This window comes from Microtus pennsylvanicus, chromosome 15, assembly GCF_037038515.1.
Source record: "Microtus pennsylvanicus isolate mMicPen1 chromosome 15, mMicPen1.hap1, whole genome shotgun sequence".
Classification (NCBI taxonomy): domain Eukaryota; kingdom Metazoa; phylum Chordata; class Mammalia; order Rodentia; family Cricetidae; genus Microtus; species Microtus pennsylvanicus.
In genome coordinates this window covers 26317444-26339410 of record NC_134593.1, presented here as the reverse complement: position 1 = coordinate 26339410, position 21967 = coordinate 26317444, and the positions used below count along the sequence as shown (strand labels likewise).

General features: G+C 41.1%; 1 protein-coding gene across 4 annotated transcripts in view; it reads right to left on the bottom strand.

Moving 5' to 3' along the window:
• Nucleotides 1–21967, bottom strand: part of Adra1a (adrenoceptor alpha 1A) — a 111040-nt gene that overhangs the window by 25732 nt on the left and 63341 nt on the right. The window contains exon 3 of one of the 4 annotated variants that reach the window (XM_075949166.1): nucleotides 21651–21766. The exons of the other annotated variants lie outside the window; for them this stretch is intronic. Within the exon in view, the coding sequence (XP_075805281.1) occupies nucleotides 21658–21766 (109 nt within the window). The 3' untranslated portion in view covers nucleotides 21651–21657. Of the gene's footprint in view, nucleotides 1–21650; nucleotides 21767–21967 lie in introns of those variants that run through there. 4 annotated transcript variants of the gene reach the window in all.

Sequence of the window (21967 nt, the reverse complement as noted above, 5' to 3'; positions counted from 1 at the left end):
ATTAATGTTTCTATTTTTTCCAACAAACAAACCTTAATGAGGTGGAGTAAGTCAACCAAGGACACTCAGGTAGACTCTGGCAGCACTAGGACTTGGCCTTGGATGGTCTAATTTCAGGAACTCTCAGAATCTCCTAGACTAATATCTTGGCAAGAGGACGGTATACATGAAGAAGTGAGACGGGTAAGTCAGGGAAGGCTGAATTAGAGTCAAGCTTTTCCAAGCTTCACGTGGGAGCAGAGAAAGTCTATACTAACCAGATGACTGGCTTTGTGCAAATATGGTCAATTCTAGGGAAAAATTCATTTTGCATTCCAATGACTATATATTGTTCAATATTTCTCTCTCATGGTGACAGCCATGTGATTAAGGCAAGCCATTTTACAATCCTCGGCCTTTTCCTGGGCACAGTGACTGATGGCAAGCAGAGATGAGCTGGGCATAGCAAAATCCACCTCATCTGGAGATTTCATTACTACAAATCAGCTGGACAGGGGGAAGTATTTTCCTTATTTGAAGAATTTCTTAGCAATTTCAACAGCAACCACGCAGCCCATCTGCCCTCTGAACGTGAAGCTATTAAAGTGATTTGAGAGCCCCAGTCCCCTATTTCTGTTTAGAGTCCAGGTTTGCATTTGTAATTCTTACTTGTCCCGTTTACTCCTCAATTTCTAAGCCTCTGTGTTCCCCCGACCCCACTTCCTTAACCTCGGGTCTAGCAGACCCATGGGTTAAGATCCTGAGCTCTCTTCCTGGGGTCTCTATGCTGTGTCCACAGTGTCAGCAGGAGATGCGGTTCTTGTTTCGGCACCCACCACTCAACACTGCAGGTTTTCCTGCAGCTGAGATATAAAGCAAGAAAAAGAATTTAGTTGAAAAACCAATGCGTTAAGATTTGGATGTAAGATAGTGTCCAGCCGTAATTCTTCAGGAGTATTTTCCTTTTAATCCAAGAACATCTTTGGAGATTGACTGTTCAGTGAGTGGGAGATACTTCCGGGCCCAAGACCTTTCCATAAACAGCATGTCTGGTTTATTCCATTAATTGTGTGCTAGTACCAGGATGTGTCTAAGCTTAGTACGTTCTTGCCCACTCTCAATCTGATGACTTCCCTAGAGGCCTATGGCTGAATCTCCTTCCTTGCACGGAGCATTGGTCTCACTTTAGAGGGATGCGTGAGAATCTCTCTGAGTAGCTGCTGATGGATTGCGCTCAGGGGAAGGATTCAGAATAGTGCCTCTACCAGCAGCTTCCCCCTGGATGAGAAAAGATAGCAAGGGGCTGTGTTCTCCTTTGATTACTAGCCATATCCTCAGCTCTCCTTTTTCACTTCATTTTCCTGCCTTAGGAAGAGAGCCCAGAGTGGGCATTAGGCTTGGAAAAGAATCACCCAGTTCCTAGCATCATTCCTTACTCCACTCTCTCCTCCCTTGCCCTTACCACACAGACCTAGTCCTTTTTGAACTCCCCAAACTTCTCTCCCTAAACTCAGTTTCTTCTCAGACCCCCTTCTTCCAGGTTCCTGGTGATGCTTTTGAGAGTGCGAACACAGATGGGGGAAGCTGTCCCTGGTTCTCCATCTATGAGGACCACGAGAGTAGAACCTAACTGTTTTTTTTTTTAAATTTATTTATTTATTATGTATACAATATTCTGTCTGTATGCCTGAAGGCCAGAAGAGGGCGCCAGACCCCTTTACAGATGGTTGTGAGCCACCATGTGGTTGCTGGGAATTGAACTCAGGACCTTTGGAAGAGCAGGCAATGCTCTTAACCACTGAGCCATCTCTCCAGCCCCTAGAACCAGTTATGTTGAAGATGTGTGATGGTTAATACTGCTTGTCAGGATTAACAGGACCGAGAATCACCATGGGGACAAATCGCTGGTTGTGTCTGCCAGAGATTTTCTAAGTTAAGCCAACTTGGTTGGGAAGACCCACTTTACAAGGTAGGTGGCGCCATTGCATGGGTTGGGGTCTTGGATTGGACGAAAAGGGAGCTAGCTGAGCACTAATGTTCATCCTTCTCTGTTTCCTGGGTATGGATGCTGTGTAACTATCTGTTTCAAATACTCCTGCCACCATGACTTACCCACCATAAAAGACCGTATCCCCTTAAACCACGAGCTTACGACTTACCCACCATGATAGACCACACCCCCTTAAACCACGAGCTTTAGCAAACCCTTCCTTCTTTAAGTTGTTCTTGCCGAGTGTTCAGTCACAGCAACAGACAGGCAGCTAATACAAGACAGGTTTCTCTGACCCAGACTGTAGACTATGCACCCCCATTCCACTAGGAACTCTTTTGTGATCACCCACATAGTTCCAGAATCCAGCACAATGACCTGGAAGGCCAAGTGCCATCCCTGCTAAGTGGTTGACCTGGTTGACAATGGCTGCAGCTCACTGAATGGCTGAATGTTTTTGTTTTCTCCGTGCTTGTGGCTACCTTGTGGTCTGGGGCTTTTATTTTTAATCACCATAGCACTTTGCTTCTCTCCTTGAGCCACCTTTTTTCTGTCTCCACTCTCTGTGCACATTCTTTTCAGTTCTCTGGTGTTTTCTGGGTTGGTATTTCTCTCTAGTTTCTCTCCCACTCTGTAGCATTTGTCAAATGCCTCAGGGTTTCTTGTCAGGAAAGAACAAGTCTTCTGAAATCCTCAGGCGAGAAACTCTGCTCCTTTTCTCACCATTGCTGTGTTCCATCTCCCAGTGACCTCTGTCCTGACTTTGCCACCAGGGATCCAGCAGTAATCAGCTTAGCTGCTGGAACGTCTTGCCCTGTAGGCAGGGTCACCTTTCACATGTGAATTTGTCTAATTTCTTTCTTTTATTTTTTAAAAAGATGTATGTGTTATGTATGTATGTTTTTTATTTTATGTATGCAAGTGGTCTGTCTGCATGTATGACTTTATGCCAGAAGAGGGCATCAGCTCCCACTAGAGATGGTTGTGAGCCTCCCTGTGGGTGCTGGGAATTAAACTCAGGACCTCTTAACCTGAGCCACCTCTCCAGCCACCTAATTTAATTCTGAGTTTAAAAAAAAAATTCAGTTATTTGGAGCTTCTTCTTTAAAAATTATTTTATTATTCATTCATTTATTCAGTGTGTGTGTGTGTGTGTGTGTGTGTGTGTGTGTGTGTGAAACCTTGTTGCAACATGCTGCAAAGGTCAGAGGAAAAACTTTCCAAGACAGATTTTTTTCTTTCTGACTTGTTGAGGCAGGATTTATTATTATTATTATTATTATTATTATTATTATTATTATTTTGCCCCTGTTTCGTGTAGTTCAAGCCAACTAGCCTGTAGATTTTGAAGTTTGGCCAGTTTGTTTCCACCTCCCCTCTCGCTGTAGGAGTGCCAGGGTTACAGATGTGTACTACTGCATCTGGCAAAGGGTGAGCTCCAGGGATTAAATTTGTTTGTCAGAGGTTTATAGTGAGTTATTTTGCCTGTTGAGCCATCTCCTTGACTTGGGACAATTGAATGTCCATCCACTATTAGTTGCTGCAGGTTTGGGGACTCTTTTCCAACAAAAATATTGTGACCACCTTAACACCAGCTGGCTAGAGACACCAAGAGCAGGTGCTCACGGCCAAATGCCAACAACAACAATCTTCTCACCTTTAGAGAGTCAGAATCCTCACTTCTACTGTGGAAGCTTCTAGATCTCAAGGAGAAACAGACACTGGTGAATTAAAATGAAGCCTCCTAATGTTACAACTGAAGTCCTCACCATCAGCAACATCTGACTTCTCGTGGTTGACCCAGGGTTCCATCAGAGCCTCGGTAACAAGACACTAAAAGGCTTGGCTGTTACAGGTTTGCTTCAGCTATGAGGTGACACACCCCCTTTTCCTCAGTGCTCTCAGGAAAAGATCAGCCAGCGTTGATCCCCTTACCCAAGTTTACCCCCCCCCCCCCCAGCACTCCTGTTTATTCCCAAACTCAGGAAGAGCAGAAATGGAGGGCCTCATACCTCAGTTCCAACCCAGCAGTGGTCCTCAGGGGGCTCCCTTTTCTAGCTCAACTGCTTCTTCCTGGATCAGGGGGGCTGAGTATGAGAGCAGAAAGCTGTTAGCCTCCCAGCCTGTGTGCTTCTTGTCACCTATCCGAAAGCTTGAGATCCTGGAGGCAACTTTAAGAGACCCTAAGTTGGGATGAGTCCCAGGTAACTGCAGCCATGGGCTTTCTAGGCTTCAAGGACAGGCAGGACTCTAGAGACAGCAGGCCTCCCTCTGCCTTGCAGAGACCAAGACAGGGAAGCGGAACAGGCCGGTGATTTCCCTAAATTGGATGATTCTTCTGTCACTGGGTCAAGACTAGACCCAGATCCTTTTTCATTTTACCTATGCTGACTCCCAATCTTCACACAGTGTTTTAGTTATCCCATGATGGTATGGGGACTGTTAAAGGCAATGCAGGCAGCTTCTGTTGTGTGGCACATATGATAAACACGGACTGGTTGGTATAACTGATATCTACATTATTTAAAAACATAGAATGTACTGTTCAGAAAGCTTTCCAGAACATCCTTATTATTGTATTTTGAAAATTAGAGTTTAAATGACTTTAGATTTAAAATAAAAGGTTGACTCTAAAGAAAGGAGAATCTGATGTTATGTGACCCTGGGAGAAAATTACCCTTAATTTTTGATTATTGTCTAACCAATGGTCTCAGTAGTAGGCCTGGTCCATATCCAATGAACATAGAAGAGAAACAACTGGCCAGTTTGCCTTGCCAAAGAACTCCAGTGCCAAGAAACATTCAGGCCAAACAAGTTGGCACCTTAATACCAGGGAGAAAATTGCCTCATCCAATCAAGCCCCGGAGAAATGCTGGAGGTATGACAGCGTAAGAAGAGACTCGAATTTCTTAGTCTCTTGGGGTCTACCAGATGACCCGTGTTGGACTCCTCGTATGGCGGTGTCACAGTGACCTGACTGAATACCTCCTGGGCATCATTCAGGACACAGTTAGACAGTTCTCAATTACCAGAAATCTTCAGAGTAGCCACATGGAGTGGCGGCCAGGGAATCACTAGGAATGCTGCCTGGGTTAGCCTATAGAGGAACCCTAGGTTCACAACTCAATACCTATAGACAAATTCCCTGTGAACCTCAATTCAAATCTTTGTATATACAGTTTACATCTTCCTGGGAAGAGCCTTTAGTTTCTATTAGCATCTTACAGTGGTCTGTGGTGATGGTGATGGCTAAGCCCGGGGAGCTAGTGAGGATCAGTTGGGCCTTTGGTGCACCTCCTCCAACCTGTGTCCCAAGACAGCACCCAGCTTATAATCAGGGCTAGCAGATGTGACTTGAGGGCCTTTCTGGAAGTATCTCTCCTGTTTAACTGGAAACTGCTTGGTTCTCATCGTATGCTTGAATGTAGACATGTGACTCTTCCCTTGAGAAAGTAAGAATATTGGGTCTTTCCTGGACTTGCTGGCAGAAGGTGAGAAAGCATGGAGTCATGGGAGGGCATGGTGAGTAAGAGGAATCTACAAAGTGAGTGAAAGGGCAAGCTTGGATCCCCTGAGTGTCTGCCCAGTGTGGAGTGGGATGGCTATCGATTCCCCCAAGAGATGCAACCACCATCACTCTCAGATTAGGAAAGGCAAGAAACCACCAAATTGTAGATGAAATGCACTCTATAGCCTTCTCTGGTTATCCAAACACAGATCTGCAGAACCAGAGATTTTCCCCCAAATACATCCAAATTGCCCAAACCAGAGCTCCTCAAAAGTCCTGTCTCCCTAGTCAACAGTGCCCAGAGCTTTACTTCTCTCCTTCAAAAAGGGAAGCATCTGCCAAACAACATGGGTCACACACCATCTTTCTGTTGCTCCTAAGACTGGGTCCAAAATCATCAAATAACATGCTGCCATTCAAGATCTTTCATCAAGACCCTGCTCTCTCTCTATACAAGCTTCTCTTCCATTACTTTATTTGCTTAACAAATACTTCTCCGGGTCAGGCAGTGCAGTGGGGACTGAGGAGGGGGTGGTCAGAAGCAGGCACATAGTTCCCGCCTGTGGAATTCAGAATCTACACACATACCCAGTCAATCCCTGTGCAGTGACCAATGCAAAGGTTTTCTTCTTGTCACAGTAGACTTTTCCTGTCTCTTCACTGATCCACTGAGGCCACTACAGCCTCAGAGACATGGCTATGATTCTTCTCTCCTTCTCAGTGATCTGTCTCCTATAGATACTTAAACATAAATCTATTCAAGTTCCTTTTGTTTGTTTTTAAGACTCTGGTGAAAGTTTGACTTATCTATAAAACCCTTTACACATTCAGTCTAACCTGCTTCTCCCCCTTTACACTATTTCACAGATGTTAGTTTTTTCTCTAATAACCACTTCTATTTTCTGTGATTTATTTATTTGTTTGTTTGTTTGTTTTTCCTAAACCAGAGGACAGAGCATCTCATTTTCGGCTTTGTTGTTGTATTCCCAGCACTGGCAACAGTTTTTAGGATATGTAGGCTCCTGCCAACACAGCAGGATGGTGTCCTTTACCTTTTTATGACTCTAGTCTTTTTAAAGTTGCATGCTACTTGTGACCCTTTGTTTCTGTCTTGGTGATGGGCATAGTGCTCAATGAATGTTTGTGGAGTCCATGGATGGCCTCTGTTGATGGAAGAAAATTGTATTTTGAATAAAATTCCTGCTTCATTAGCTCACAACTATAAATACACTGTTAAAAAGAGAGAGAGATCTTAACTCAATTCCAAAACTGTGTCTTCCCGATCCTCAAGATGCTCATATTTACATGAAAATAAGAACATTCTCCAAGCAATTTTATATGGCTAAGTTGCAGGCACTTCATAAAATTATTACTTCCAGTACTTATAAAAACATTTTATAGGGTCTTGAAGGAAGAGCTAAAGCCTGTAACTCAGCTGTGATAGCCATCATCTCTACCCATATTTGTGGACGTGAGTCCGGAGCCAAACACCATCAATCCAAAGCCATGACATAAATAACCAAAATCGGTCTTCCTAGGAGGAAATGTGGGACTTTTTCAGGACTGTGCGCCTTTGCATTGAGTTGAAAGTTGCAGTGAAGTCCGAGTTCTAGTTCTCGCCAGTAAGGTCATGGGTGAGCCAGTTGATGTTGGGGTAGTGAGAAGTGAACAGGGGAGCTCACAAAAGGGCTTTGGTTCTGGGTGCTGTTTAATGCTTTCTGGAAATTTTCCCTACTTGGAAACTATGTACTACGTACCCTTGACGGTTACTGGGTCCCCATAGGCATGTCCACTGATTCTAGGGCCACCTTCCAGCAGTATGTAGGAAGCTGGGTAACTACTTCTTTTCCATTCCTGGTTCCTAAATGTCAACCTCCCTCTCCTTCCAACAACAGCCCAGGATGAGCCAGGGATGGGGCTGTCTGGTTCCCTTCCTCTTCTCTCAGGCCACAGAGAAAACTAGCCTGGGCTCACGTTGTACAAACTACCATAGCCCCTGATCTCTATTGATTGTGGGTATTTTAACTGTCAGAATAGATACAGCCAAGAGTATTAACAGCTCATTTAAAATGTACAGGATGTCTTTTAGAATCTATAATATGGCTTCTAAGCACAGTGAGGCTAGCCAGTTTTACTATAAGGGATTGCAGCAATAAATTTTTAAAACAGTAATAGTGTGTTGATGACAGGCATCACTGTAAATGAGAATTGGCTATAGAACTGTCTTTCCTCGTAAATTTTGCAGCATTTAGGTACTTCCGCTTTGCTTGAAGGAGCCATTTTCTTTCACTCTTCAAACTTAATGAAGTCTTCTGCGGTCTCTCCTGGGAACTGTGGTACTTCCAGAGAGAAGACTAAGCTTGGAGTAGCTCATTGATTTTTACACTTGGAGTTTCTTCTTTTACCCAAGACTCTCAGATCCTCTTTCCTAGATTCCATCTGAATCCCGAGCCCCTGTTTCCAGTGCACAAACATCAGACCTTCCTCCTAATGCACACAAACTGGTTCATCCTTAATAACCAAATCGAACTCATTGTCTCCTGGGGAACTCTTCCTTCTTGCTCCACATGCAGGCAAGGGCAACCTTTCCCCTCAGTTGCTCAAGCCAGAATCCTGTTGGCATCTTCAATCACCCACTCTCCTAACTCCTCCACGATGGCTAAGCAATGGGTTCTGGCCACAGAGCTTTTAATGTTCTGTCCCTGTCCATTTCATTCAGGTAACCATCTCCTTTTGCTAGGACCCTGTGCCAGTTCTCCAACTGGCTTCCTGTTGTTGGCCTTACCCCTTCTGTGATGGCTATTCTTGGCTGTCAGTTTGAATACATCTGGAATTAACTAAAACCCCCAAAATGAAGGGGTGCTCCTGGGAGAAATTTTCACTTAATTTGAAGTGGGAAGATGCACTTCTAATCTGAATCTTTGAGATTGGACGACGTACCTTTAATATGAATCTCGAGGTTGGAAAATCCACCTCTAATCTGGGCCATGCTTTCCATATGGACATGGAAGAAGGAAGCTTTTGCTCTTTGCTTGCTTTCTCTCTCCTCCTTAGCAACTCTATTCCTTCACTGGCATTAGACCCCACTACTTCATGATTCTGGCATATACTGAAGACCAGGTGAGACATCCATTGCCTACAACAACTACTGGATTCTTGGACATTCTGATCACAGGTAGCCATTGTTGAATTAGCTGGACCATAGCCTATAAGCAATCCTAATAAATTATATACATGTAGCCGGGCAGTGGTGGCGCACACCTTTAATCCCAGCACTCGGGAGGCAGAGGCAGGTGGATCTCTGTGAATTCGAGGCCAGCCTGGTCTACAAGAGCTAGTTCCAGGACAGGAACCAAAAAGCTACGGAGAAACCCTGTCTCGAAAATTCAAAAAAAATTATATACATGTATGTATTCTGTAAGTTCTATTACTCTTAAGAACTCTGATTTATATACCTTCCAAGCTATTTTCACACTATAGCCTGAAAAATTCAGAGAAAGAGAGAAAAAAGCAGTCCTGATTATATCCCTCCCTTGATAAATTAATCTCAGTGACCCTTCCCTGGTGAAGTACAAATACTAGGAGACTGAATAGTAACTTGGTTTGGTAACAAGTTAGTTACATATGTATCTCACAAGTACCAAAGAAGAACAGGGAATTCAATCTACAAAATTTGAATACAAGTGTGCTTGTTAAGTCTATGGAGCGATATAGTGTCTTTCACTCATTATGACTGATGTAAGGCTAGACTGGATGTACACAGTGGCTGATGTGCTTACTTCTAGACTAAAAATGTGTTTTCTAGGCAGCAACATATGCACTAAAAGTCTTCTTAAGACCAAAGATAAGAAACCATGCAGAATGTCCAGTGGCTCCACTGGAAGTTTTGACAATGGCTCAGAAAGTTTGATAAAGCTCAGAAGACAGGAGACAGAAATGAAGATTCATGGGTAAAGTGGTAATGAAGAATCTAAGCCAGGAACCATGGCATTCAAGGCTGTTGGAAAGATCTAATCTTGGAGCCAGAGAGATGACACAATGGTTAAGAGCCCTTAGGGCCGTTCTGAACGAGGACCCAGATTCTATACCTTTCACCCACATCCAGCAGCTCACAATAACCTATAACTCTAGGTCCAAAGGATCTAGTATCCCCTTCTGGCCTCCGTGTGTGTCTGCATACATGTGGTATACATACAGACAAGCAGGCCCACACACATACACATAAATAGAAATAAGTAAAAATTTAAGAAGAATGATCCAATCCTGGGTGCAGGGTGTCTTTTTTTTTCTGTTATCAAGGGTTAGCCATGTTTGTTATGGAAGGTTGTTCTCCAATATTGTGGTTCCTGCCTGACATGCCAACTGATACCCATTCCCACTAGGAGATTGCTTGAAATCACATGACCAGAATCTTACTCTTTATAGAGCATCTTACTGGAAAAAAAAAGGAGGACATGAAGTTGTGAGGAAGGCATTAGGGGGAGCTGGAGAGCCTGGAGGGCAGTGATGATGGGTAGACATGATAAAAATACATAGTATAAATGCATGATATTTTCAAAGAAAAAAATAAAAATTTTAAAATACAAATAAACGATCCACGAAAGCATAGCCCCTGCTAAGCTGATTATTCTACAATGAAAGACTACATATTCAAGAATATTTTGGCAGCACAAATTGATTTTGAAGGGTTAAAAACAAAGGTCACGAAGTTGGGTGGGTAAGGAAGGGGGTGGATCTGAGAAGGGTTAAGGAGAGGGTGGTAAATATATCATCAAAATGTGTTTTATGAAACTCTCAAAGAACTAATAAAAATAAATTAATGAAATAAAAACACTCCTTAGGGAGACTCTTAACCCCGAAACCTCAGAACTTCTTGAGAAGCAAACAGTACTGAGGGACAGCAAACTGGTTGTTTTGAATGTCTTGCTTTCTTTTAATATTTTAACAAATTGTCCACTGGACTACTTTTAAATGTCCATATAAAAGAATATGGGTATCTTGTTTGCTACAACAAGTTACTTAGCTTGATTTACTTGCTTTGGAGAGAGGGTAGAGCGGAAATGGTTCAAGGACTTTACAGATTTTCTTCACAGATAACCATATTCATCTAAGTAATACTAAAATTATTTACTCTCACTGCCTGCAAACCCTTAGGCGTGAAGAGTCAAGTTGATTTGGCTAAAAATAGGCAACGATGTGACCATCCAGCTAAGTAGGACCCAGGTGAGGTGCTTTAATTGTCGAATTCCTGGTTTATATATACTGCTTCCTGTTACTTAGTATTCTAAAACTTTCATTTGCAATGGTAGAAATTCCTCTAATTAGTTGGAATCACCCAGGAAATCTACTTGAGGAACCACGGGCACTTTTGCGATGAACATCTTTAGCTGGCATCTAACCATCAAGTATATGACCTGGTCCTTTTTGTTTGAGCTCACAGCTTTGTGCACATTTCTACTTAGATGTCCTAGGACCCTGAATGGAGGCTAAGTCCAAAGTGACACACGTGGTTCTGCTTGTCTTCCAGGGCTTCCCCTTTGTAAGCAATAGACAGCAATGGGCTCATTTGTCAAAAAAAAGTAGTGCAAAGTGATGATTGATCTTGGTCTTCAACTTGACTAGATTTTGAAGTGCCTGGGAGATGGGTAAGTCACATCTTCATTTACGCCTGTGAGGATGTTTCTAGAGATTAGTTAAAAAGGAAACACCTGATGGAGGAAGGTCATTGGCTAATAAAGGAACTGCCTTGGCCCATTTTATTGGTTAGGACATAGGTAGGTGGAGTAAACAGAACAGAATGCCAGGAGGAAGAGGAAGTGAGCTCAGACTCGACAGCTCTCCTCTCGGGAGCAGACGCCTCAGAGAGACGCCATGCCCCGCTCCTGGGCAGACACACGCGATGAAGCTCCGACCTAGAATCTTCCCGGTAAGACCGGTGCTCACAGATTATTAGAGATGGGTTGATCGGTATATCAGAATTAGCCAGTAATGGCAAAAGCTAAAGGGCCAGGCAGTGATTAAATGAATACAGTTTGTGTGTTGTTATTTCGGGGCATAAGCTAGCCGAGCAGGCAGCTGGGGTGTTGGGGACGCAGCCCTGCCATCGCTCCTTATTACTACAAACACCTGAGTATGGGTGGAACAGCCGAGAGCTGGGGGTCCAGATAGAGTAAGAGAAGAGAGAGAAGGCTAGTTAGCTCTCTTTCTTGGATGCTGTTAGTGAACAGTCAGTCTCTTCCTGACAAGATGGACTAACACCCCAAAAATCTGAGCCAAAGCAAATCTTTCCCTATTGAGATTGTTTATCTCAGGTCTTTGTCACGGGAATGGAAAGGTCCACAAAATCAATTCTTCCATCATCCTCTGGTCATCCCCAGTAGATGACAAGTTGAACACTGCCCGAATACTCAATGTCCATTCATTATCTAAGCCAAGTCATAACACTTGTCACCTGCAAAAGCCTTCTCATAGGACTTCAGCATGTTTTTATAACAGTCCCCTTTCCCAGGGATCATTTTAAACATTGTAATTCTAACTTAATGACATTTCTGCTAATCTGCCATAAATATCTCCATGGACTTTGAGGTGAAATCTAGACTCCTTTAACTTGGTTTAGCAGGACACACGATCTTCTGTTGTTTCTCTCTCTTTCCAAGGTTGCTCTGACCTTGCTCTGGCCACTGATTGATGGAATTCTTCTCTTCCTTAGGACCTCCTGTTAGGATACTAATGGAACATTCTCTGCATCTCCATCTCCTTTGTAATGTAAGCCCCTATTTGCTGCTGAGGTCTTAGCTTAAATTCCACTTCCTAAAGTAAAGGACCTCTGTTTCCCCTCTACCCACTCATATGCCCTGGAAGGAGTTGTGTTATTAAAACTCAGGCTAGGCTCTTCCATTACAGCATTCAACTCAATTGTTCTTCTCTGAAAATGTGTGTGATGACTTCTTCAGTGTCTTTCTCTCTATATATAAATTTCACTAATGAAGAAATTATACTTGACACGTTATAGATATTTAATAAATGTTTGTTCATAAACAAAATGTATTGCGGTGTGTGTGAGTGGATGGGTGGGTGCATGCACGTATATGTCTCTGTGTGTGCATGTGTGTGTAGGTCAGAGGTGGGCATGGCTCAACTCTCTCTACTACTCTCTGTCTTATTTTTTGAGCTTCAGTATCACACTGAACCTGGACCTCTCCGATTTAGCTAGGCTGGCCAGTCAGTAATCCACCCATCTCTGCCTCCCAGTGCTGGGACTAGAGATGTGCACAATTATATCCAACTTTCGGTTGGGTCTTGGGATCTGAACCCAGGTCCTCCTGCTTTTCTGGAAAGTACCTTACCAACTAAGGCATCTCTCTGGCCCTTTACTGGGACCTTTAATATGGAACATCATGTAAAATATTTTGTGAACCGTATCCCATTAAATTCCACCAAAAACTCTATGTGAACACACAATATATCTATTTTACAGGTGAGGAAACCAAACTAAAATATCTGGCTGGACGAAGATGCAAATCCAACTTGGTGTTTAAATTATATTTAACTTTTTAGATTATGTAATCTATGCACTCTGGCCCTGATTCTTCTGGCTTTGTGGTATCACTGGTACACATTATTACAGTAATACGAGTTTAAAAACAAAATAATCACCCAACAGGACAAGAAAATTAACCATACACACCTTAGTCCTATTTTTTTCAGAAAGCAGAATTTTATGCAATTCAGAACATTAAGAGTAAAATAAAATGATTGAATGTGAAGAATTATGTGTTCGGGATAGACATGTTTGGACATGGGGTCAACTGTGAACACCACGTTCCATCAAAAACCTCTTATAAAATTTTATTAGTAAAATATACTTATAAAACAAGCAGGATTGGATCAGAAAGTATGTTCTATAGTTTCAAATAAATCACTGGGTGAAGTTAAAGACTATATTATACAGAGAACTATCTGTCATCTTTATGTATCTTTCTATTTTTCTATCTATCTGTCATCTATCTATCTATCTATCTATCTATCTATCTATCTATCTATCTATCTATCATCTATCTATCCATCCATCATCTATCTATCTATCTATCTATCTATCTATCTATCTATCTATCTATCTATCTATCTATCATCTATCTATCCATCCATTATCTATCTATCTATCTATCTATCTATCTATCTATCTATCTATCATCTATCCATCCATTAGCCTATCATCTATCTATCTATCTATCTATCTATCATCTATTTAGCTCTCTTTATCAACCTAGTGTCTGCCTACTATCTACTTAGCTCTACCAAACTATCATCTATGTACCCATTGTTTTTTATCTATTTATTTATCTTTTTGATAAATATTATATGATTTGATAAATTATCTATTTTGAGGGTCATGCTAGGTAGCTCAGACTGGCCTTGAACTCACAATCTTCCTCCTCGTTCAGCCTTCTGAACTAGGATTACAGACATGTTCCACTGTGCCACCCAGAATGTTTGTCTTATTTAGATGAAAAGGCTTCTAAGAATTAGAAATAATTGATTTTAGGGTTATGAAGTTTGCAAACACATAGCGCATTGGTTGGTAGTGTTGTCTACTGACAATAGCTATAACAGCAGGGCAGTTCATCGGATACGTTCACACATTTGTGCCAGCTGCTTGCTCTGGGTTACTGAGTTGCCTCAACTCAACCGTAGAAGCTGCATACTGTTTATCCCCATTTTACAGATGACAAAAATGAGACAGGGGTATTTTGTAATTCTCCAGAGAACAAATAACCATGGAGTTCAGGGCTAGGCCACCTGGTTTCATCCCTGCTCTGTAGCCCTAACAGCACACTTGCTGAGGTCCGCCTGGCTGCAGCCCACACTCTCTCCCTACTGTGGGCTGCTCAGTGCCTGTGGATGAACCTTCATCAGTAAAAATCAGGTCTTGACTTAGACAGCAAAAGCAAAGCAGGCTGAACCAGTGATTAAGATACTTCTAGAAACTTCTCATATAGATGTGTGTAGTGGCTTTCCTTTGAGAATAACTGCCTGTATCCAGGCACCAAAACCATCTGAAAGGGATTATTGTAGCTGTGCTTAAAAATGGCCGTGTTTGAGTTGCAAATGCCAAATATGTATAATCTGTTAATGTTTCCAGAATCGGTGTGTTCCCCACTGTGTGCCTGTTTTGTACAAGGGGTACTCTTACATGTGTGTGATTGTGTATGTGTAGACATGCACATCGTAAACCAAAGCCAATTAAGATGCTATAGTCTAGAAACATGGATGTGATGGATCCTCCCCAGAGCTGTCTCTCCCTTCCCTTCCTTTGGTCCTTCCACACCTTGTCTGCCTCACCCTATTCCCTTTGTCAAGAATTAGAATTTCTAAAGAAAAGTCTCGCCTAAGAGGGCTAAGGTGTTCACAGCTAAATCTTTATTTACTTTTACCCAGAATATCTGAAAACTTTTGAAATAATCTTCCTGGGCCAGTTCTGGGACTTGATGTAAGGTTTAACTTATAGAAAAAGTGCAAAGAGTTTAAAAAAGAAGTAGAAGAATTAGCCACCCTGCCTTTGAGGGGGTGGTGGAGTCTGTTGCCCAAAAGGATACACACACCCTAAATGAGGAAGATGCTGATTGGCACATTACAGCCTGCTTCTTTTCCTTTTGTACCTCTGAGCTCTTGGGGAAGAGTTTTGAGGTGACAGCCCCTCTGTCTTCTCAAGACACAAACACTCTTTTTCCTGTCAACACTCATCCTCACAGTACTGGCCTCTGTGTGGCGCCGCGGCTTTAACTCTGGTTACAAGAACACATCGTAAACAACTGCGATTGTATTTCTAGCACATGCTTTTGTGACAAGCCTTTCTTCATTTAAAAACCATCAACATTTTTCTATTTTATTTTTGCTTCAGAGAACAATTTTTCATGACATCATAGCTTTTCATCATATGAGTCAAATAAAATTTATTTGCCTACTTTGCTAATTTGAATGTTTTGCTTCTTTCCAAATTCTGTACAATATAAATAAATAAGAGCAAATATATATATATATATATATATATATATATATATATATATATATATATGGCATTCTTTGGTGTATTTTCTCAAAATAGATTCTTAAAAAAGAACTTATGAATCATATGATATGTATTTTTCTAAGTGTTTGAACCACATTCCTGAATTTTCCTTTGGACAGAGTACACCTATATACATGTGTGCCAGGATGAAGAACAGCTACTGTCACAGTGAGGTGAGGTGCATATGTACTCCGTACAAGGTTCTTAGTCCTCACAGCAACAGCTGGTTTTTCAAAATTAAGAAGTGTCATACTTGCCAAATAGGAGCCATGATTGTCAAATTTTATGCACATAGGCTTGGGAGAGAGAAGAAAAAGAATACAGGCAGTTATAAAAAGAAGTAAATGATTTTTTTTTAAAAAAGGTAATGTCTTTAAAGAGACAGAGTACAGACAGTCATGGATTAAATGGAGTAAAAAAAACCACATAAAGATGGAATATATACAAAGAGTCTGGATTGTGTATACTATTTTTTCTTTGAATTTTTTGACTATAGAGAGACATTTGATTCTGAGGACTGCTAAACTAAGCAAACATATATATTTTAAAGGTATCTTGAATTCAAAATATGGGTATAAGGATATGTTGCTTTGGAAAAGAAGTTCTTTGTTTGTTTCCACAGAGGATGAGAACCTGTGGAATCCTTCCAGACTAATGTAGTTTGATGGACCAAGATCTCCTGAAAGGTCACTCTAAACAGCCCCCAAAAATACTTTGCCCAACAAAAAGCAGAAATCAGTTTAGAGAGAACTATGCCCAAATTCCCTAAATGATTATTTATAAATGTTTGTTTACATTTAAAGGAGGGTATGATATAGATAGATATGAATAATTTGCATTGTTATAGATCTTGGTTTCTTGATACAAACTTAGGGCTAATTTTGTTATACTGTGCATAATATTTCTGCTCTTCATTAAAGTGTTGTGATTGTGCAGTTCATTTATATAAATATAGGTTAATAGATAGTCATCTATAATAGTTAAGTTTGTAGTCAGGTTTTCTAGATATACAGAGATATATTTCAGTTAGCTAGATACTCTTCAGATCTTTCAAAGAAAAACAGAATATGGCATTTAAAATGTTTTAAGAAACTTAGGACTTTTTATGACAATGAGATACCTCTGCTCCTCGCAGCACCAATTGCTTCAAGAGGAAGATGGGCATTAAGAGGCTCCGTATGGAGTTTGCTAGCCATTTGGTCAAAAAACTGCTCTTGCTTGGACTGCTTGATGGTATGCTGTGTGAACTGAACATGCAGGACCCACAGAAAATGACTGCTAACTTGCCTAAAGGTGAGATGATCTTTAGGGATTCCTGTTTCATGAAAGACTCTGCTAGACATTTTGCATGATACAGAAGAAAGTGACTGGCAAACTGCCAATATAGGCAGAACTGTCTTTGAAATTTCCTGCTTCATGGAAAAATCTGCTGGATACTATGGACTTATAGGCTGAGGATGAATGCCCTAATGGTACAGAAGAACTTTGGGTGACTGTCCAGGCAGCAAGAAGTCTCTGTCAATTCTAGAGTTTTAGAAGTTGCTTACAATGAACTTCCTATTTACTTAGGTAATATTATATTCTTGTGGAGTTGAAGAATTTATAGTTATAGTTTTCCTTAGTTATAATAAAAGATAAAGTAGATATTAATATTGTAACTGTAATTCTTGCTTGATACCTGTTTTGTTATATGTAATTTTACTATGTTAAAGTTCTTTTTTATTTAAACAGAAAAGGGAAGGTGATGTAGGATTCCCTTCTTTATACTGTGAATACCATTGGTTAATAAAGAAACTAGCTTGGTCTGATAGGGTAGAATAGAGCTAGTTGGGGGAAAACTAAACTGAATGCTGGAAGAAAGGAGGCAGAGTCAGAGAGAAGCCATGGAGCCTCCACCAGAGACAGACATGCTGAAACTTGTCAGTAGGCCATGAACCTTGTGGTAAAATATAAAATAATGAAAATGAGTTAAATTAATATGTAAAAGCTAGCCAATAAGAAGTTAGAGATAATAGGCCAAGCAGTGATTTAATTAATACAGTTTCTGTGTGGTTATTTTGGGAGTCTGGGTGTCCAGTAAATGAACAAGTGGCCCTCCTACTACATTCCCCAATCACTTTATTTTTAAAATTTTAAAACTTTGCTATTAAAAATGTCGCAAAAACAAAACAAAACAAAAAACAGCAGCAACAGAAAACAGTCCATGTGGAAACTAAGTGGACTCACAGACGATACAACTCAATACGCTCCTATAGAGTTGTTAGACTAGTTCAATGGAAGTTGTGGAGTGTCTCACTGGGTTTTACACTTTCACTGGTGAATGTATCTTTATATACACTTATCCACCATCTCAAACAAAAAGTCTGTGCTAGAATTGGAACCAGAAGACAGCTAGCTTTATGTCCTCTTTCATAGTTGATGCTTACTTACTACATTCAGTCTTTCTTCTTTGCCTTTACCAGTCTTTTTTCTACATGTTATACTGTATCTGTATGTACATTATCAGCTAGATTCTGCAGCTAGATAAGAAGAAAAATGCAGGGTAGTTTTCCTTCTGAGATTGTGTGATATCACTTAATATTTTACATTTTAAGTCTGTTCCTTTTCCTACAAATCTTGTGATTACAGTTTTCTTTAGATAATGGTATTCATTCATATATGTACACACACACACACACACACACACACACACACAGAGAGAGAGAGAGAGAGAGAGAGAGAGAGAGAGAGAGAGAGAAACATTATTGTCCATTCATCTGTTGATGTATAGCTAGGTTGATTCCAATTCTTTGCTATATTGAATAAAGCAAATTAAAAGTCATTACTATTTAAGATAGCAGAACCCTGATGCCCAAAGTCAGAAACATTTCCAAATCAAAGCAAAGAAATTGAGAAATATCAACTATCTTTAGCCACCAAAAGACAAACATCCCCAACAGCATTAGGTAGAAGGTAAGGTTATACAATACAGCATTATAAAATACTTAGTTATATAATAAATTTAAAGTCATTGAATGTGTTTGTCTTTTTGCTGAAACACAGCATGGCTGAGGGGGGCAGAACCTGGCAAATGTTTTTGTGTGAAGGGTCAGACAGTGACTATTTCTGGCTTTGTAAACCCCAGAACGCTGACTGCTTAGCTCTGCCATTGCATGCACAAAGCAGTTGTAGGGATTCATATGAATGTGTGATCCAATAAAACTTTATCTGTAGACACAAAAATTCTAACTTTACAAAGTTTTCATGAAATACATTCTCTTGATTTTCCCCCAGTCATTTACAAAATGCCAAAATCACTCCTAACTCATGGGATACGCAAAACTGGGAGTCGAACTGGCCTAGAATGAACCCAGGGACGACAGTTAACTGACAGTCCAGCAGGAATTGTCGCTCTTGTCTCCATTGTTACAAACAGAAAACGGGTCTTTTAAGTTATAGCTAATTAATAATAATTTATAAGATTAAATCAATGCAGCAAGAGAAGAAAATTGGAAACACATAAAAATGTTCCTTCTTAAAGTCAAAATAAAAAAAAAGTTCCTTCTTAGCTATATACTGGTGATTTGTTACCCGGAAACACAGTGTATTTAAATTTAAATAATATTGTGTGTGTTTGTGTGCGCACATGTGCATTCAGGGACAGGTGTGCCAAGGCAAGTGTGTGGGGATCAGAGGACAACAACCTTGTAGGATCCAGGATTGAACTCAGGTCAAGTGCCTCTGCCTCCTGTGCCGTCTTGCTACCCCTACTCCCAATGATGTATTTTATATTTTTTTAAAAAAATCTCATTTTCTAAATTTGGCTTCTTTAAGTACCTAGAAACAGTTATCAGTGCAGTTGCAATGAGCATGCCATCCAATGGTGCGCCACTCCCTTTGAGGAAATAGAAGTCTGTGTGGACACCCGAGGCTAGACTGACCACAGGGAAGGCAGCCATGAGAAACTGCATAGCCATGTCACCAGGCCTTAGAACTCACCCGTAAAGTCACTCTTGGCCAAAATCGAGGCAAAGTGAGACCCAATAAGGCTTTACAGAGGCCGGATAACAGCAGTAGGGTTAGCAATGTGTCTAATTCTGCAAGTTCATAAGTTCTGAGAAAAATGAAACTCTTATTGATAGTCTTGGAAGGACGTTAATTAACCACCTTAATTATTAATAATTAATGACATCAATTATTGAGAGAGCAGACAAATAAGTGAGGGTTCAACATTAATGTTGTCCTGTGTGCAGTATCTACACCTCAAAGAGCCGGTGAGCAATGCCTCTTCTTAGGGATTCTTCCAGTTCAGAAATGAAGACAGAATGCAGAGCTAGATAGAATTTTACCACTTTTGGTAACCATTATTAACATATTTTTCATTTACAAAATTTTAAATATTTTATGTTTGTCTGTGTGTCTGTCTGTCTATGATGTGTGCAGGTACCCTTGGAGACCAGAAACAGGAGTCAGGCCCTGGAGCTTGTGAGCACCCAGGTGTGGGCGCTGGGAACTAAATTTGCATCCTCTGGAAGAGCAACAGGTGTGCTTTAACCCCTGAGCTTCGTCTCCAGTTCTGTTTGCTTGTTTGCGTTCGAATTTGGAAAGCAGTTTCTTTTCACAAAAATACATTTGTCATCTTCTCACTCATAGGCTTGTTATTCATGTTGCTATTGTTGCTGTTGGGTTTGTTGTTTTTGTTATTTTAAATGAGTTGCAACTAAAGCTTTTCTCAGTTATAATGTCTGATATGTTAGATACTGCAAAGACAAAGTCCTCCTGGAGGTCCTGTGTGATCCTAGGCATGCATCTGGGGCCCAGTAACGTCTGAAAACCATTGTCCTTTTGTTGAGAAGACTTCCAGGGAAATTTCAAAAGAAAAGAAGTCAAGACAGAAATAAATAAATAAGTCAATGGATGATCCTTGAACATTTCCTGGAATCCTGGTGCTGAAGCAGGAGAGAAAAAGACCTTCAAGTTATCAACCTGACTGTTTGATTCTGAATCAGATTGCTGCTTGCCCCATCAGACAGATGCGTCTTAAATAACTTCTATTTAAAATTAAAATTTCTAGTTAGCGTACAAAATAATGGGCTTCATCATGAGGTTTTCATGCATGTATATGATCACGCTTTGCTAATTCTCAGCCCATTAGCCTCTCGTGTCTGCCTCCCTCTCTCTCTCAACCCCACCATCTCTCTAAACAATACCCCAGGTGTCCATCTGGCTGGATGAGCAAATTTTAGTTTGCAAATTATTTGCATTTATGTATTTAGTGTGTGTGTGTTTATGTGAGTGTGCGTGTATGTTTGTGGGTATGGCTGTCACAGCTCAAGTGTGGAGTTTAGAAAACGACTATTGGAAATTGGTTCTAGCCTTCTAACCCATCTGTCCCAGGGATCAAACCCAGGTAGGTCTTCAAGTTTTTAACAGCCAGTACCTTTTCCTCCTGAGCCACCTTCTGGGGTCAGTTCGGGAGAATGAACTTCTCCCATTCATAAAAAGCTGTTTTCTTCCCCGAGGTGGAATGAACACAGTATGAGAAGGGCTGAGAGCACAGTTGGCAGGTTCGCATGCGCATTTCTCTGTTCCCGGAAGTCGGGAGCCGCCGCGGCTCTTACCCACCTCCTGCTCACTCTCATTTACCTTTTATACTTGGGACATTTTTCATCTCCAGACTGCTTTCCCAGGCAGAGATAATAATTCCATTATCTTGACATGCCATTTAATGTATGTGCTGTGAAAGCAGGCTTGTTTGAGTCTCTGGAACCTAATGAAAAATGGAGCAGGCATGCTATTTGGAGAAAATGCAATTTATAAGAAACGTTGAAGTTCACAAAAAGGATGTTTGGGAGATTATGTAGGTTACCGTTCTTAAGATGGGGAGGGGAGACATTTTGTAGGAACTTTCTAAAACATACTCACATCAACCCATGCCCAAACGGTACCCTCTGTCCATGCTCCCGGAGGTCCTTTGGGCTTCCTATTTTGTGTATATCAGCGCATGGCCAGTTTGCTGCCCTTTCCGCTCCCCCACATCCAGAGAGAGCTTCCCAGGAGACGCTGTGATTATTGCTTTCCAACTCGTACACAGAACCTTCTATGTACAAATTTCCACAATGGAGCTCAAATTTAATTAGCCGGAAGTTTCTGAGAGTTATCTGTGTGATGTAGGAAGCTGCTCAAAAGTTCAGTGCTGGGTTCCAGTGGTGGTACAGTCATGGGGGGGTGACAAACCTTCCTGATGTAAAAAAAAAAATAACTGGTAGAATTGGGCATTGCCGCTGGTTTCAGATTTTAATGTTTTGGGCTCCAGAGGAGAAAAAAACGCAGCTTGGAATGAGCGCTCTCTCTCTCTCTCTCTCTCTCTCTCTCTCTCTCTCTCTCCCTCCCTCCCTCCCTTCCTCTCTCCCCCCACCCTCTCTGTCTTGCCTTTTGCACC